Genomic DNA, 15709 nt, shown 5'->3' with positions numbered 1-15709 from the left:
ACGAATTTTGCACCCCCTTCAGGAACCAACGCATCACCTGTATCTGTGATGCATCATCTCCTCTGGAGACCGCATCATCTACGATTCCCAAGATACAGTCAGTGAGGCATAAGGTAGCTCAGCATGTTAATGTGTTTGCTTTAGAAATCCTTTCATAAACTGCAGAACACAAGGTGTAATCCTTTTAAAATGGCTCAGTGTATTTTGCATCTGATGTAAGGTTGACGTCAAGGCAAAGGTTTGAATCTTTGTATGTATTCATTGAATCTTTTGGGGGGGGGGTTTCAAATTCACAAAATAGATACCACTGAGTGGGATAGTAATAAACACCTTTTATAAAGTACCTGAAAGCAAATCACTTTGTAAAATGTGCTATGTAAATAATCATTGTAAGAGTAATTACAGATATAAACCTACACATCTTACATAATTGCAGAGCTTGAGAAATTAAAGCACTTTCATATGTCAATTTATCTCTTAACTTGTGAAATAACGTAGAATGCATCTTTGCTTTCCCTATTGGACCCATGAGTCTGATGACAAGGCATGGCTGTTTTTCACTCTACAAATCCTAGAATTACACAATATAACTTGCCTGACATGTTTCACATTTCAGCAGCTGAAAGTTAAGACTCAGAAGCCACCATCTCCTCAATCCTTGCTTTTCTCTGTCCCATTTCCAGTGGAAAAGAGGCGATTGTTAGTTTGTTATTTATTGTATGTTGAGCGCTGATACCAGAATAACAAAACACATATATGTCACATAACAAAGTAGCTCCCACTTGAGAAATGCCAGTACGGAGAAACATAATGGCGTCTAAGTGTTAATTTTACAGCTGTTAGGTTGGAAAAACGTGGCAAGAGTCGATAACATGATTAAAAAGTTTAGGGGTTTTGATAATGTATGCCATTCTCTGTCCAAACCTCGTGTTGGGAGGAGTCTCCCATGTATGAAGATAAAGTCAAAAGTGATCTCACAGTGTCTACTAAAATTATTTCGAGAAAAAAGAAGCTACAAAGGCCACTTGACACAATGAAGAATCAAGCAGATACCCGCTTATTTTTAGTTTTTAGTTTTTTAAAACTCTCAAATATCCCTAGAAGAGTTCATTTACAAACACATTGTGAATATGTATTGGAAATCATTGGTGATATCACCGAATCTGAGGGCTGCTGTTCATCCACTGAGCAAGAGCAACTGGATCTGGTTTATACTGAGGCATAATGGGATCAGTAAAGAAGCTATTGTACCGGCCATAATTGTCTGTTAGTACAACACTTTTTAGTTTTTGCCAGAAAAAGCCTTCAGCATTTGGATTTTTAGGCCACTCAAGAATGGAGCTTTTGCAAAGGCGCTTCCTCAGGCGCATGTACTGGGAATGCTGCAGTACGGGCTGCAGGAGAATGAGGACAACCACATCCAGGCTCTCGTCCATCAGTCTCTGCAGAGCGATGTAGAATGCAGTTTTGAAGGTACCACTTTTCACATACCGCTCCGTAAGAACAAATATTGTCTTCCTACTTTGATGGATGCTCTGCACAAGATTGTCAATGACAGCTTTGCCTGGCTCCCAGTCTCTTTCTTCCAAACAAAGAAGAACCTGCTTCTCTCCCTGCCCCTCCAAGTGAACAGATAGCTCCTTCAAAACCCAATCAGACGCTGCAGAGTCTTTCGTGTCATACGATATATATGCATCATAAATACATTTTGCCATAGAAACAGAATGATAGCCTTTTAATTTTGCCAAACAGAAAAAGTAAATATACCACACATCCCAATAGAATAGATGTTTGAGTACTGATAATATTGTGGTATTTAAGATGATAAGGAAGGACAACAAAAATAATAGCAGTCCAATGTGATCCAAATTACAGGTCTGCAAATTAAACAACACTACTTTGGCACCATTCTTGTCAGAAGGTGTTAAGCAAGTTACATCAGTTGCTAGCCGTGGTATACTAAGGTTATTCGACTGAATCCACCTCAAAAAAGCACTCGTTTCACAGGTGCAATGAAATGGATTTCCCCTTAGCGCGAGAATCTTTAAGCTTCTTTGATTTAAAAATGTTGTTTGATTGATGATCTGCAGTTGATTGTTACTCAGGTCGAGTTGTGTAAGGTGGAGGGCATGATCCAGAAACCCATTTTCAATTTGTGCAATGCTGTTATGATTCAGGAGCAGGGTCTTCAAAGACCACTTGACATTATTGGCATCCGCACTCAACAATTGTAGTTTGTTTGCACTCAAATCCAGCTTTTCTAGGAAATGAAAGTCCTTCAGTCCTGTCCAGAAAACGTATCCCAGCTCATTATTGTTCAAATACAACTCTTTGAGGGTCAGGGGCAGAGAGCTGAAAGCATCATTAGGAATTCCTTTCAATTTGTTGTATGAAAGATCAAGATATGTAAGATTGCTCAGAGATTTGAAACACTGCAGGTATCTTGTATCTCCCACTCTCCACATTTTATCAAGTCGGTTCCCTTTGAAAACAAGTTCACTCAAGGAGCTGCTGTTGATCTGTGAGTGTGTGAGAGTAAAAATATGATTCCAGCTCAAATTTAGTACCTTAAGATTTGGAAGGTATTCCAGGAATCCCAACTCGTGAATGATTCCTTCGACAACAAAGTAGTGTGAGTTATAACTAAGGTCTAGTACTTCCAGCTTATGCAATTCTGTGAATGCAAAAGTAGTTTCCAAATCCAGCTTATTATAGGAAAGATCCAAATAAGTTAGATTAGCCAAGTAGATGAATTCAGTACCATTTACATATTGCCCAATCCCATTGCTTGAAAGGTTTAAACAAGCAATGTCCCCAAAGCTTTTAAATTGTTCTGGATCAATATAGAAAATACTATTTAAGCTTAAGTCTAAGGTTTTACCATAGCTACTGCACTTCGCCTTAGTTAAGGGTTGGTAACTATTGTGGATACCAGTGCCAGTGATCATAGTAGAATCCCACCTGCCGGTATTTTCCAGTGTCTTCAAATTTTTTAAAAGAGAGCGTTTTTTGATTCGTTGGTCTCGCATTCCGTTTCTTCGAGTATCGTGATTTAAGTTTTTGGACAGAGGAGAAATTCTATTCTCTGACAAGCAAATTACGGTCAAATTGGAAAACTGCTCCAATACTTGGAGGTCAATTTTTTTGATGAAATTGATTGCAAGGTTAAGAATATTTAAGTTGGGAAGATTTTTAAGGGGAGTTAGGCTTTCGGCCGACACCTCTTCAAACACATATCCTTTTATGTGCAATTCCTGGAGAGAAGATAGATGGGAAAAAGTGTGTGAGAAATTCAGATATCTTGGATATGACCTTCTGTTATAATTAAAAGACAGATCAAGTACCTGTAAACTTGGTAGTTTCAATAAAAATTGTCCCGTAGCAATTTCCTGCACCAAATAGTTGAGTTCCAGGTTCAACCTCTTTAATTGTGTTGTGCCTTCAAACCAGGCAGCAGGTATGTACCTAAGTGAAGTGCTGCCAAGGTTCAGTTCTTGGAGATTAGCCAGGTTTTTAAATGCCATGGGGTGGATTTCAAGACCAGCATTGTTTGGGCACTCTTGGCATGGGTAGGGAGCATTGTAACACCTTGGGCAGTTCCCACTTAAATGAAGAATTTCCAAATTAGAGAGGTTCTTAAAAACATTTTGAGTGACATTTTTGATCTGATTATTGCTGAGATAAAGTTCCCTCAATGAAGCTGGCAGGCCGAGGGGCACATGGGTGAGGTTGTTAAAAGAAAGCGTAAGTATTTTTAAATTTCGGAACTCCTCAAAAGCGTCTTCTGGAACTGAAATAGGTTTGCCACATGCGTTGCCATAGTAACAATTGTGACCCAAACGAAGGGCAGTTAGATGTATGAGTTCAGAAAGGCTTTTTTTGCTGATTGAATGTATGTGGTTGTATTGCAAACTAAGTGTGCGCAAAGATGAAGGGATTCCCACTGGAATTTCGCAAAGGCCAAATCCATCCACAAACAGATTGCTAAGCCTGTTTAAATTGGCGAACGCTCCCTCGGAAATATTCACCCCTCTCTCACAGAAATCACTGGCACTTTCGTTGTAGTAATAATGGTTCCAGTTCAGAATAAGTTTAGTGAGTTTGTTCCACCCTCGAAAAGATTCTGCAGCAATGGACTCTATCTTATTGTCTGACAGATTTAACTCTCCAGAACTTTCGTTGAATTCCACGGATTTCGGCACTTTCTGTAGTCCGCGGCTTCTGCAGTCAAAGTGAATGAAGGAACCTTTTCTTGCCACGTCACAAGGCAGAGTCTTCCAATTATTTTCGACAGCAAGTGATTCAACAGCGCCGTAGACGAGCAGCACCAAAATTAACTTGTGAGCCGAAATCATTGTGTTGTCTGAAAATAGAAGAAAATGTATTAGTGATATTTAAAAATTAAGGCATGTGCACCTTTTTCGTGCTGAAAAGAGATAACTTTCAAGGTTCACGACTGTTATACGAGCGGCCATTTTGGTTTTGCCTGCTAATACTCTCAAATGAATGCAAAGTTATTACAGAGGAGGGTATATGATTACAATTTGCTTGTATAAATTTCTAAGCAAGCTCTAGATTTCCCCACCTTCGCCTTTTTAATGAGCGTCTGTGAAGCCCCAACTAATTCATATGCAGTTTATTCTGAATAGTCCCATTTTAGCCAAATACATCTTTTTTGTTCTATTATCCTCCTAAATCGGAATGTTTGAGTTAGGTCATTGTCTACTCTGATGTGTCTCAGAATTACTTTTTAAAAGTACTTTAAGGGTCTCTCTTGTGACAAGTTTTAGCCGTGTGGTGATAGAGCGCTTTCAGCACTCTATTTTGTATGGGTGCACTATACTCATGGTTAATATGCACCTTCACGTATTCCTATTGTTTGCAGTGTTTTATGATCATTAACATGTATCCAATAGACTCATTCAAACATTTATTGGTGTGAAATGTTATAGTATGATTATGTATCGTCATGCCTACATATACAGAGAGCAGGACAATCTTATAGCCGCATAATGTAACTGTGTCTAGTTTAAGTTGCCCGAGTTCATAGGCCCAAGACTGTAGTTGTGTTTGCACCTCCTTGGCTTCTCGAGAAATAAAGAATTAAATGCATGTTGTTTTCAAGAAATAGCAGTGTTTTCATCCTACTGCAGGTATCGGAATGCCAACTCGTTATTTTCAGATTGGAAAAGATACAAGGAATGCTTTGAAGACAGTTGGAAGCGAGAAGGAAGGATGTATTTCGTGTCTGGCTGGCCTGGGAACCAAGGTCGAATTGGTGAACAAAGAACTGTAATTAACAGATCATGAACCTCCCCACATAGAAAAAGTTGCAATGGAAAGTTTTACAAGGATAACTCAGAAAATCGAATTCTATATTGTATGATGCGCAGGGACAGAGACCCCAGACTTCTGCTAGCTTTCGGAGAGAAGGGAGTATCTTAGACCTAGCTCCTAGCCTTAAGCACTTCAACCCATTTGACGTGAGTACTTCTCAGGAAGTCAACACATGCTGACACCTTTGGGAATAGATAGAAGGATATTAGATAGCGTCTCCTTTTTAGTATAGTGTTGGGACAGATTTTTTATATTTCTAATGAAAAGTGATTTAGACTCTGCCTCCATCAAGTGTATCTTGATCCTGGAATTTACTATTGTATTCTTGTTATGCCGAATTACTTATATTCATAGAATTGGCTTTGTATTGATTTTCCTATATCTATATATGTTAATTTTACGATGTGTATACATCTTATTATTCTTGGCCTTATAATAAATTGACAGACCCAAAGTCGGAGTCTGTGGTCCTTTCAGGTATGATATTGACGTCTTGTTTTGAAGTGTATCTTCCCCTCCACCACTTTTAGTAGGTAATTAAAAGATCATTGGCGCTAAATTCTAGGAAGAAGACAAGGGTGCAATTTAGCGTAATCAAATGGTAGTAGAGGATGGTTTACCTCTAGATGGTGAGGGGAAAAGAGAAATAAAGTGTAGAGTAGGAAGAAATGAGGTTCGGATGCAGCGGATGGAACATCGGCGAAGAGTGGCGGAAACTGGCGGATGTTGATGGGGCGGCGGAAATAAAGGGCAGCGTGAGTATGAAAGGTTCTGTGAGGTGTGTTGGATTGTGTTGTGTTTTATTTGTGTGATGTTTTGCGGCGTTGGGATGCATGTTGAGTGATTGTGGTTATTTGTACTGGTCTGAACACGTGTGGATCATGTAATTTGGTGAAGTCCAAGATCCCGGGATAGTATTGTATGGTAATTGTCTGAGTAAACTGTGGGAGTCGTGAAGCACTATCGACTATTCACTTGTGTCAAGGAACTTTGTGTGAGTGCAGGAATAAATTGCTGAGAAACCCCAGGTACCAGGGGTAGATCGCAGTGATTCAGTGACCAATGCAGGTCGGGGGTCACAGGCGATGCATGTTCTTGTGTGAGTGTTCTATAGATCTTTAAGCAGACAGACAATTACTTGTTTTGTAACTGTAAGTTATTGTGACTGTGGTAAGACCAGTTACTTGGTTAATAACTTTGAGTTATACAGTTACTTGAAGAGTGAACGTGTGAGCGAGTGTACGAAGTGAAATTGTAACGGCGGGTGAGCCGCTGCAAGGAGTTAGTAGTGAAGTCAGTGCGCGCCGGGCTGGGATTGATCGGTTGGTGTAACGCCGCGCTGGGATTGGTTGCTCTGCGTTCATAGTCGAATATTGGATTGTGGGTTGCAAATCAATCGATTTTCATGATGCGTTGTTTTCGGGTATTGAGAGATTTGTGCAGAGGCGACAGAGGGGTGGTGACTCGGGTTGGAGAGGAAGCTCCACCGGAGGATACTCCAGCACATTATATGGCAACGAATGTGGGCTTGCATACGATCGTTTGGCCAAAGAATTGCAATAAAATTAAGGAGAATGAAGGGGAATTGGCGTTCCCTCGTTATGGGTCATTTCGTATGGAGGTTCTGCACCAGCTGAGGGGGGTGATGGCTCACCTTAAACCTTCACCTCGACCCACACAATATGAGGCATTAGACGCTTTGATGAGAGCCGCATTAGCGAAGAAACAAGAGGCTTCACAGGGATGAATGAGGAAAGCGATGAAGGCATATCAAGATGCAAGATGGGATGCACAGCTGAAATGATGGAGAGTAGACACCATAGAAGGAGAGCGCTTGTATCCCTTCCGATTGTTAGCATGCAAGTCAGAGGGAAAGAGTAAGACAGACGAGGGCAGTGATACAGATGATAGTTTTCTTGACAGGCTCTTAGCAGAACGACCTCCACCTTGTGACTTCAAGTCAGAGACAGAGAGGTCGCAACCACCAGAGGGGACCGTGGGAGCAGGACAGGTGGGATCGGAGGAACAATCAACAGGACTCAGGGGAAATATTGCAATGGTACAGATTCCAGGAGGGTCAGGGGAAATGAGATACCCCAATTATGAACCAGCACAACCTGCAGGGAATATGCAGTTACCAGATGCTCTGTCAGTGCCAGTCACAATTGGACCAGTGGTCCATATATATACTCCTGGAGAGAGACGAAATGACAGTCAACAGTATACAGGTGATAGGGAAGAGACAATATCTGGAGGGAGTCTTACAATTATGGGAACAGGTCAAGGACAGGTACCAGTGGCATATAGTACTTCACTGCCTTCTACTGCATATCCGTCAAGAATGGACAGTGGGTCAGAAAGAACACCAACAGGAATCTTAGTGAATTCTAGGTCAGATCTCTGAATGTGGGTTCAACCAGTGAGAGAGACAATGTTGCCAAGAGAATAAATGACGAGGGCAGAACCATCTAGGGTACTGTTTAGTCCACAGGTTGTGTGCGCAGGTAATCACTGGAGGAGTAGGAGATGAGATAGAGAAGATTGTTCAGCCTCAAAGAGGGAAGAAGGGGCAATACCAAGGAGAACACAGAGTTGTGACAGAGAGGACTTAGAAAGGGAAAGAAATCAGAAAGTGAAGCAGGGTGCAAGAAAAGCACCAATGCTAGATGTGGTTCGATTAAAGGTGGAAATAGAAGTGGTTGAAGGGAATCTGCCGTTTGAGAGACTAGAGACATATGACTCAAATGAACTGTTATTCATAGCCAAAGACATTACAAGAAAGGCAAAGTGGGCTCATGATGCCCTATGGCAGTTAGCACGAAGGTACGAGGTTGATTTGACAAAGACCAAGATGATGCAGGGTTCTTGTAGACTAAATTATACAGACAAGGAGTTGGAGGAAAAGTGATCTGTTTGGTTGAAAGCCAGATTAGAGAACTGGTACTAGGGATGTGAGCTTGGAAAGCACTAGACAGATGGGAAGAGAGATGGGCTAAAACGAAATGTGCTAAGACCAGGATAGGTACCTCTCCACCACAGGGGGAGGGATGGAAGATGCTGGTAATTTGCCCTTGAGAAAAGTGCAGAATGGAGGGTATGTACATGTGACAAGGAGCAGGGGTGATTTGGCTGCTTTTACAAATGATTTTCCTTGGCTGAGGGAGAAACCTGCTGAGTGGTACAAGCAGATTGACCGGTTTGTTAAAACTTCGAAGGTGTTATGGATCGATTTGAACACTTTGTTTGATATAGTGGTCCCGGCAGATCTGTGGGCTGCATACAAAATTGCTAGTGAGTGGCCAACAGCCGAGCCACCTAGAGATTCAGTAACTCATGGTCCTTCACCTAATGTGATGAGGAAATATGAGCAAGTGATTACCTGGTTGCAGTCTAAGGTAGCTCCACAGATTGTTGATTGGCTTAAAATCAATTGTACGACTCATGAGCCTAAGGAATCAGTGCATGATTACTATTGTTATTGGCTTTTAAACAGCATAGTGGATTGGACACTATTGATCAAAAGGATATGGGACAGTTTGTCTCAAAGTTCGTGTTAGGCTTGAAATCTGACATTAGTTTGATGATACAACACCACCTGATATGTTGGCAGAATAAGTTGGTGTTGGAAATACTGCTGTATGCCAAATATTGTAGTGATCAAGTGGAATCCGCACAAAAGAAATTGCAAGACAAGTTGATGTTGGCTCAGTTGAGAAATGCAGACTATATGCGGGGGTTGGAGGAGGTATGGGTTGAGGCAGAGGAAGTGGCAGAGGTATGGGTCAACAAATGGTAACCCAACCAGGTCAGGGACGAGAAAGAGGTATGGCGATGAGCACTAGTGAGTGGGTGGCACAACAAAAGAAGGTTACTGCCTGTCATTATTGTCACAAGACGGGGCATTGGAAGCACGAGTGTCGATTGAATCCCGCTAATAAAAATCTAATATGAGGGAGAGGGACACATGTCCGACACTCTACAGACCGTGACTAGACCTTCGTCCATGTATGGAGGTTGCGAGCCACAAGTACAGGTGCCACAGCCTCCCAGAATACCCATGCATAATCAGACATATCAACAGATGCCGTATTTTGAAATACAAGACAGATACGATCAATCTCAGGGTCCTCTGGAGTGCCAGAAGGGGGTGCAGGAAGAATGCCCTCTCGATGCAGTACTGGAGGTAGATCAGAGTGGGCCATTTGTGGATGCAAATGTGAATGGATATCCTGTCACCTTTTTATTAGATACTGGAGCTGCGCGATCCACAGTAAGAACTGATGTGATCCCAAACTTATCTCTTTCTGGACAATCCATTCAAGTAGTAGGTGTCAGTAATCAGAAAATGACCAACCCATTAACAAATGCATTACCTGTTAGAATGTGGGCGTTCCAAGATAAGCACCAGTTCGTGGTTTGCAATTCAAGTCCGGTCTGTCTTTTGGGCCATGATCTTTTTTGCAAATTAAATTGTAACATCTCATGCACTCTGAGAGGTGTGGAGCTGCAGACATATGATGATGATGCCGATTTCAAAATGGCTAATTTGAGCATGTGTGCAGAACTGTTTGTGGTTCTCACAAAAGCAGAATTGCAGCATGATGTGAGAGACTCAGTTGATCCAAAGGTGTGGGATTTCACAGGTGAGGAGATAGGGTTAATCCGAGGGGTGGAACCTGTTAAGATACAGGTGAGACTGAACGCTGAGTTACCATGAACCCCACAATATAAATTGTCTACAGAGACAGTGGCTGGAATAACTCCTGTCATTGGGTCAATGATCACACAAGGCATTGTAAAGGAGATATGAGGAAGTCCCTGTAATTCACCAATAATGGGACTGCAGAAGCCTAGTGACAAGTATAGGATAGTACAAGACCTGTGCAGGATTGATGAAATCATGATTCCCTGTTGTCCTGTGGTACCGAATCCGGCTGGTATTCTCTTCCAAGTACCATGTGAAGCAGAATGGTTTACCGTCATAGATTTGTGTCAAGCATTCTTTTCTATACCTTTACATGAAGAAAGTCAGTATTTATTTGCATTCCGGATGGGCAACCGTGTCTTAACATGGTGTAGAATCCCTCAAGGGTATACAGAAAGCCCCTCCATCTTTAGCCAGTGTCTGAAAAAGAATCTTGGAGGGCTGGTGATGCCTCAGAAATCAGTTCTGGTTCAGTATGTTGACAACCTTTTGGTCACCTCAGAAAATGAAGATGCATGCAGGATAGACACAGTGGCTTTGTTAAAACATTTGGCAGAGAATGGACACAAGGTGTCTCCAAATAAATTGCAGTACTGTTTACCCGAAGTTCAGTATCTGGGACATTTTATTGAGAAAGGAAAGCGAAGGGTGTCACCAGATCGCATAGAGGCGATGTTGCATATGGGAACTCCGAAAACACAAAAAGAAGTCTGCATGTTTTTGGGTATGGTCGGCTATTGTCGACAGTGGATCCCAAACTTTTCCTTACAAGCAAAGCCTCTGTTAAGACTAACACGGAAGGATATCAGTGATCAGGTACCATGGGATGAAGAATGCTTGAGAGCCTTCCATGAGCTACGAGAAAGTATATGCCGTGCCCAAGCTCTTGAAATGCCAGACTATAATAAAGCATTTCGCTCTTCTGCTGTGAGAAGGAGGGATGTGCGTTAGCGGTCCTTTTACAGACACACGGGGGTGCCTGTAGACCAGTGGCTTACTTTTCAGCTACATTAGATCCAGTAGCTTCCGCATTACCCGGATGTCTTAAATCCATCGCTGGAACAGGTGTCAGCATTGAAAGATGCAAAAGCATCATGATGGGTCATCCATTAATCGTTTATGTGCCACATTCTGTAGAATTGTTGATGACCAGAACAAAAACACAGTATCTCACGAACAATAGGTTGACCAAGTATGAGCAAGTCATTCTAGCATCTGAAAATATTCCATTGAGACGTTGTACCACTTTGAATCCTGCTACATTGTTACCTCTTCCCCAAGAGGATGGAGATGAAAACTGTGAAGAGCATGACTGTCTAGATGTCACTGAACTATCTATCAAACCCAGACCTGACATTGTGATGAACCTTTACCTGAATCCGATTTGATCCTTTTTGTTGACGGTTCATGTCTTAGAGACAATGAAGGGTACTTAAGAGCAGCATTTTCTGTATGCACCATCACCGGAGTAGTAGAAGCTGCCTGTTTGAATAAAATATTCTCTGCTCAGGTAGCAGAAATCATTGCATTGATACGTGCCTGTACTATTTCAATTGGAGTCCGAGTGACGCTCTATATGGACAGTCAATAGGGGTTTGGTGTAGTTCATGATTTTGGTCAGTTGTGGTCCCAAAGGGGATTTTTAACATCCTCGGGGTCTCCGATTCGAAATTGTGAATACGTGCACCAACTATTGGACGCTTTGCAAAAGCCCAAAGCCATAGCAGTTGTGAAGTGCACTGCCCACGGAAGGGGAGAAGACTTTGTCACAAAGGGAAATAATTATGCTGATGAAGTAGCTCGTTTTTGTGCCATACATGCATGTGTTTTTAATGGACAATATACAGGAGAAAGAACAGAAGAGACCGAGCTCAGCATGATGTTAGCTGTAGCTGATACATGGGATGAGGTGAAGCGGTTATAGCATGAGGTCTCAGAGGAAGAAGCTGCTTCATGGGATAGAGCAGGTTGAGAAAAGAGAGACGATGGCATTTGGGTGTCAGCCGATAACAGAGCAGTACTCCCTAACTGTTTATTGAGCCCAATGGCAAGGCAGATTCATGGAGCAGTTAATCTGGGACGAGATGCCATGGTGCGGGTGTTCAGGCAGACGTGGTTTAATCCACACTTTCGTGTGACTGCTGAAGAAGTGTGTCATAGATGTGTTACGTGTCCGCAAATTAATGCTGAAAAGAGAACTGTGGTTACAATGAGTCACATTGGAAGGTGAGGAGGTCATTTTAATAGGATACAATTGGATTTCATTGAGATGCCAAGATGCAATAGGCTGAGATATGTTTTGGTCGTGGTGTGTATCTTTTCACGTTGGGTTGAGGCATATCCAACTCGACGATGTGATAGTCTCACTGTGGCAAAACTGCTGTTGTGAGAACTGATGCCGAGATACGGATTTCCGACTTCAGTGGAAACAGATAGAGGAACTCACTTCGATAGTGAACTCATGAAACTGTTGTGTGCTGCTTTAAACATAGACCAGAGATTGCATTGCAGTTACAGGCCCGACGCGTCAGGGCTGGTGGAACAGGTGAATGGCACGATCAAAATGAGAGTGGCTAAGGTTTGTTCATCGACTGCATTGAAGTGGCCAGATGCTTTACCTCTAGTTCTTATGAACTGGCGTAGCACTCCAGATAGGAGAACAGGGCTATCCCCTCATGAAATACTAACAGGGAGTGCTATGAGATTGCCTATGGTACCAGCCACAGCATTGATAATTATCACTGATGATACGGTGTTGGATTATTGTAGGGGACTGACTGATGTGGTTAATTCTGTGTCCCACCAGGTCGAGGCTGCGACAGCATCCACCTCGAGAGACCTGCTGCATGATCTAAACCCCGGAGACTGGGTACTTGTATGCAAGCACGTGCGGAAGAGCTGTCTCAATGCCCGTTGGAGAGGACCATACCAAGTCATATTGGTCACAAGTACAGCTGTGAAGTTGGAGGACTGCCGCATTGGATCCACGCTTCGCATACCCGCAAGGTTCCAGAGCCTGTGGAGGAATCACCCATTCCCCAAGTTGCCCAAAGAGCAACAGAACCTAAAGACCTACAGGGAGAAACAGAGCAAGGAGAAAGAGACCCGCCTGTTGAGGAGCAGAATACAGAGCCCGAGATTGATGACATTGTGGAAGTACCCTCTGAACCGGACCCGATTGAACGGCCTGGCTTAGAAGTAACAGACAAAGAGGAAGAGCGGAGAGCAGATGCCAAAGCAGAAAAGGGCCAACAAGAAAAGAAAGGCTAAACATAAGACTTGCATCTGAGAAAAATCTTGCTCCAGTTCGTGAAACGTCTGTATCTGAACAAAGTGAACAAGAAGACAATTCAGTTGATCTAAGACGCTCAAGAAAAAAAAGAACACCGTCTCAAAAGTACGCATCTCCTGAGTGGACATATCTGGTTGCAGATGCAGAGCCCGAGGAATTCCGGGAGATTGGGAACTGGAACAATGAGCTACGGAGGGGACACCCTCTCGATTGATATTCAGTTGTTAGTCCCGGGAGTTGAAGCCTTTGGAACCCTGACACTGCAAGTTCTGAATCCACCCAGATTGAGTAGGTTGCGATTTTCTAACCTCAATCAGGTTGTTTTCCCTTCCTTTGGTTGACAGTTCACTGCATTGGAATTGGGAGAAATTAGAGCTGAAATCTTGCAAATGGTTCTCAACATACTCGGCTCCAACCTCATTGGAGATAAAGCTTGAAATGTGATCGAAGATCGTATTAGGCCTTAGAAAGAAGATAACTTAGCCCCGAGTGGAAGAAGATTTAAAATTAGGGTCCTTTCAATAGAGAGAAGAATTCAGGATTAGGGCTGACTACTTCTCTACAATAGGCTTATTATTGATGGACTGAATACGGCAATAAGCGAGTGAGAAATCAAATAAAGACATTGTAGTTCACAAATAAAAGCACAGAAAAGAAGAACAGAGACTCTAAAAGTTTATTTGGTGCTTCAATTACGATAGTGGAAACATGGCTTCCGAAACCTCAGGACGAAAACAGAAGTGTATCATTGGTACTCTTATAACAATAGTGCTGCTTGTCATAATTTTGGTGATTGTCAAATCTTTGATTGGGTCTCCCATTGATGAAAATAATGGGGAACAAACTACCCTTACCCCACCCGTTTCAGATGTAGATATAGAAGAAGGTTGATCCATGAAAGATAAGGAAATGATCAAAGAAACTAGTCGTAGATTACATGTAGATTTGTCAAAGGATGATTTCATGCTGAATGCATATGCTCGTTTGTTGTATGAGTATGTGGACACAATGGAAGTGAAAGATTGTTATGTGTGCATGCAATTACCAGCATCAGTAGAGGAAGGCATACAATACCATCACTTGCCTTTGACTTATGGCATTACGTGCAGCGTGCTGTTAAGTATGTTTTATAGTAAAGCCCACTTTGAATATTATTTCTTAAATTATGATGTGGTACTCTCTGAAGTTCCCATCCTAAAATACATGAACAAATATGATTATTACAAGGAGGTAGAGTGCATGTCTACGTATTTCGTGCCTACCATCACTTTAGATACATCCTATGCACACAGACATAATTTGACCTGCATGTTAACTGACATTGAAAAGAAGTTTGTAGACCAGATAGAACATCGACATAGGCAAACTTTGTTTTGACCAGATCCGAAGCATAAGGCATTGCCATGGACCAAAGAAGAATTGGATCTTAAGGCGAAGGGGAGTTCAGGACCGATGGCTTTAGACTTCCAGCAGAAAGGAAAGTTGTGCATTAGACATCAGTCTAAATGTTACTTCAAGATATTCGTGGGTGAGAGTGATTGTGAACACATTTTTCTGATTGAAGAGTCCATAAGAAAAGCACTACTGGATACATTGACCATAGTTCCTAATGTCTATTTTGTGTGTGGGAAGAATGCTTATGTGAAACTGCCCAAGAATTGGTATGGGACATGTTATTTAGCCATAGTATTTCCCAAGATATTCCATGTGAATGACTGATGGCCTTTGGAAGGAAAAGGATCTCACAGAGGAAAAAGTGGTGTAAGTGCTGGAGAAATCATTGGTGATGTGTTTGGAGCCATGATACTTAGTCTAGGTGTGGTTTTGAATGATGTAAAAATTCTAAAGTTGGCAACTATAGTAGATAAACTCTCTGTGAATACAGCACAAATCCTGTTTATGAGTGGATAGTGAGATGGTCTCGATAACGGCTATGGTTCTCCAAAATCGTCTTGCTTTAGACGTCCCACTGGCAAAAGCTGGAGGAGTCTGTAAACTTATGAGAGTCCAACAGTGCTGCACTTATATTCCTGACAATAGTCGGGATATAAGAAAATATATCTCCACTATTTCAGATATCCATTAAAAATTGCGTAATTTGGCTGCTGAAGGGCTCTGGGATCAAATTGGCAAGGGTTTCGAACAGATTGGAAGCTGGTTTGGCAGTTTGGGACAGAGAATTATGGGTTACATCTTGAAAATCATCATAATAGCTGTCATATGTATAATTGTCTTATTGGGAGCCATCAAGGCATACAAATGGCAAAAGACCAGACATCAGGAAAATGTCCTGAAAAAATGAGAACAGCAAATGGAACAACTGCAGGACAGTCATTACCAGCACCTTAAGGGGTTAGAAAGATTTAGACACGGAC

The 15709-nt window shown here is 42.0% G+C and overlaps 1 protein-coding gene across 2 annotated transcripts in view; it reads right to left on the bottom strand.

Annotated features, from left to right (window-relative positions):
• Nucleotides 1–317: 317 nt before the first annotated feature.
• Nucleotides 318–15709, bottom strand: part of LOC146805325 (toll-like receptor 8) — a 140567-nt gene continuing 125175 nt past the window's right edge. Inside the window, exons 2-3 of one of the 2 annotated variants that reach the window (XM_085622534.1) lie at nt 3345–4363; nt 318–3254 (exon numbers count right to left, since the gene is read on the bottom strand). In XM_085622534.1, coding sequence (XP_085478660.1) covers nt 1155–3254; nt 3345–4355 — 3111 coding nt within the window. In that variant the 5' untranslated portion in view covers nt 4356–4363 and the 3' untranslated portion in view covers nt 318–1154. Of the gene's footprint in view, nt 4364–15709 lie in introns of both variants that reach the window. The other variant, XM_085622533.1, reaches the window with a different exon arrangement.

The sequence above is a fragment of the Triturus cristatus genome, chromosome 8 (assembly GCF_964204655.1).
Source record: "Triturus cristatus chromosome 8, aTriCri1.1, whole genome shotgun sequence".
NCBI lineage: Eukaryota > Metazoa > Chordata > Amphibia > Caudata > Salamandridae > Triturus > Triturus cristatus.
The sequence above is the reverse complement of the archived record's forward strand: the minus strand, read 5'-3'. Positions and strand labels throughout refer to the sequence as shown.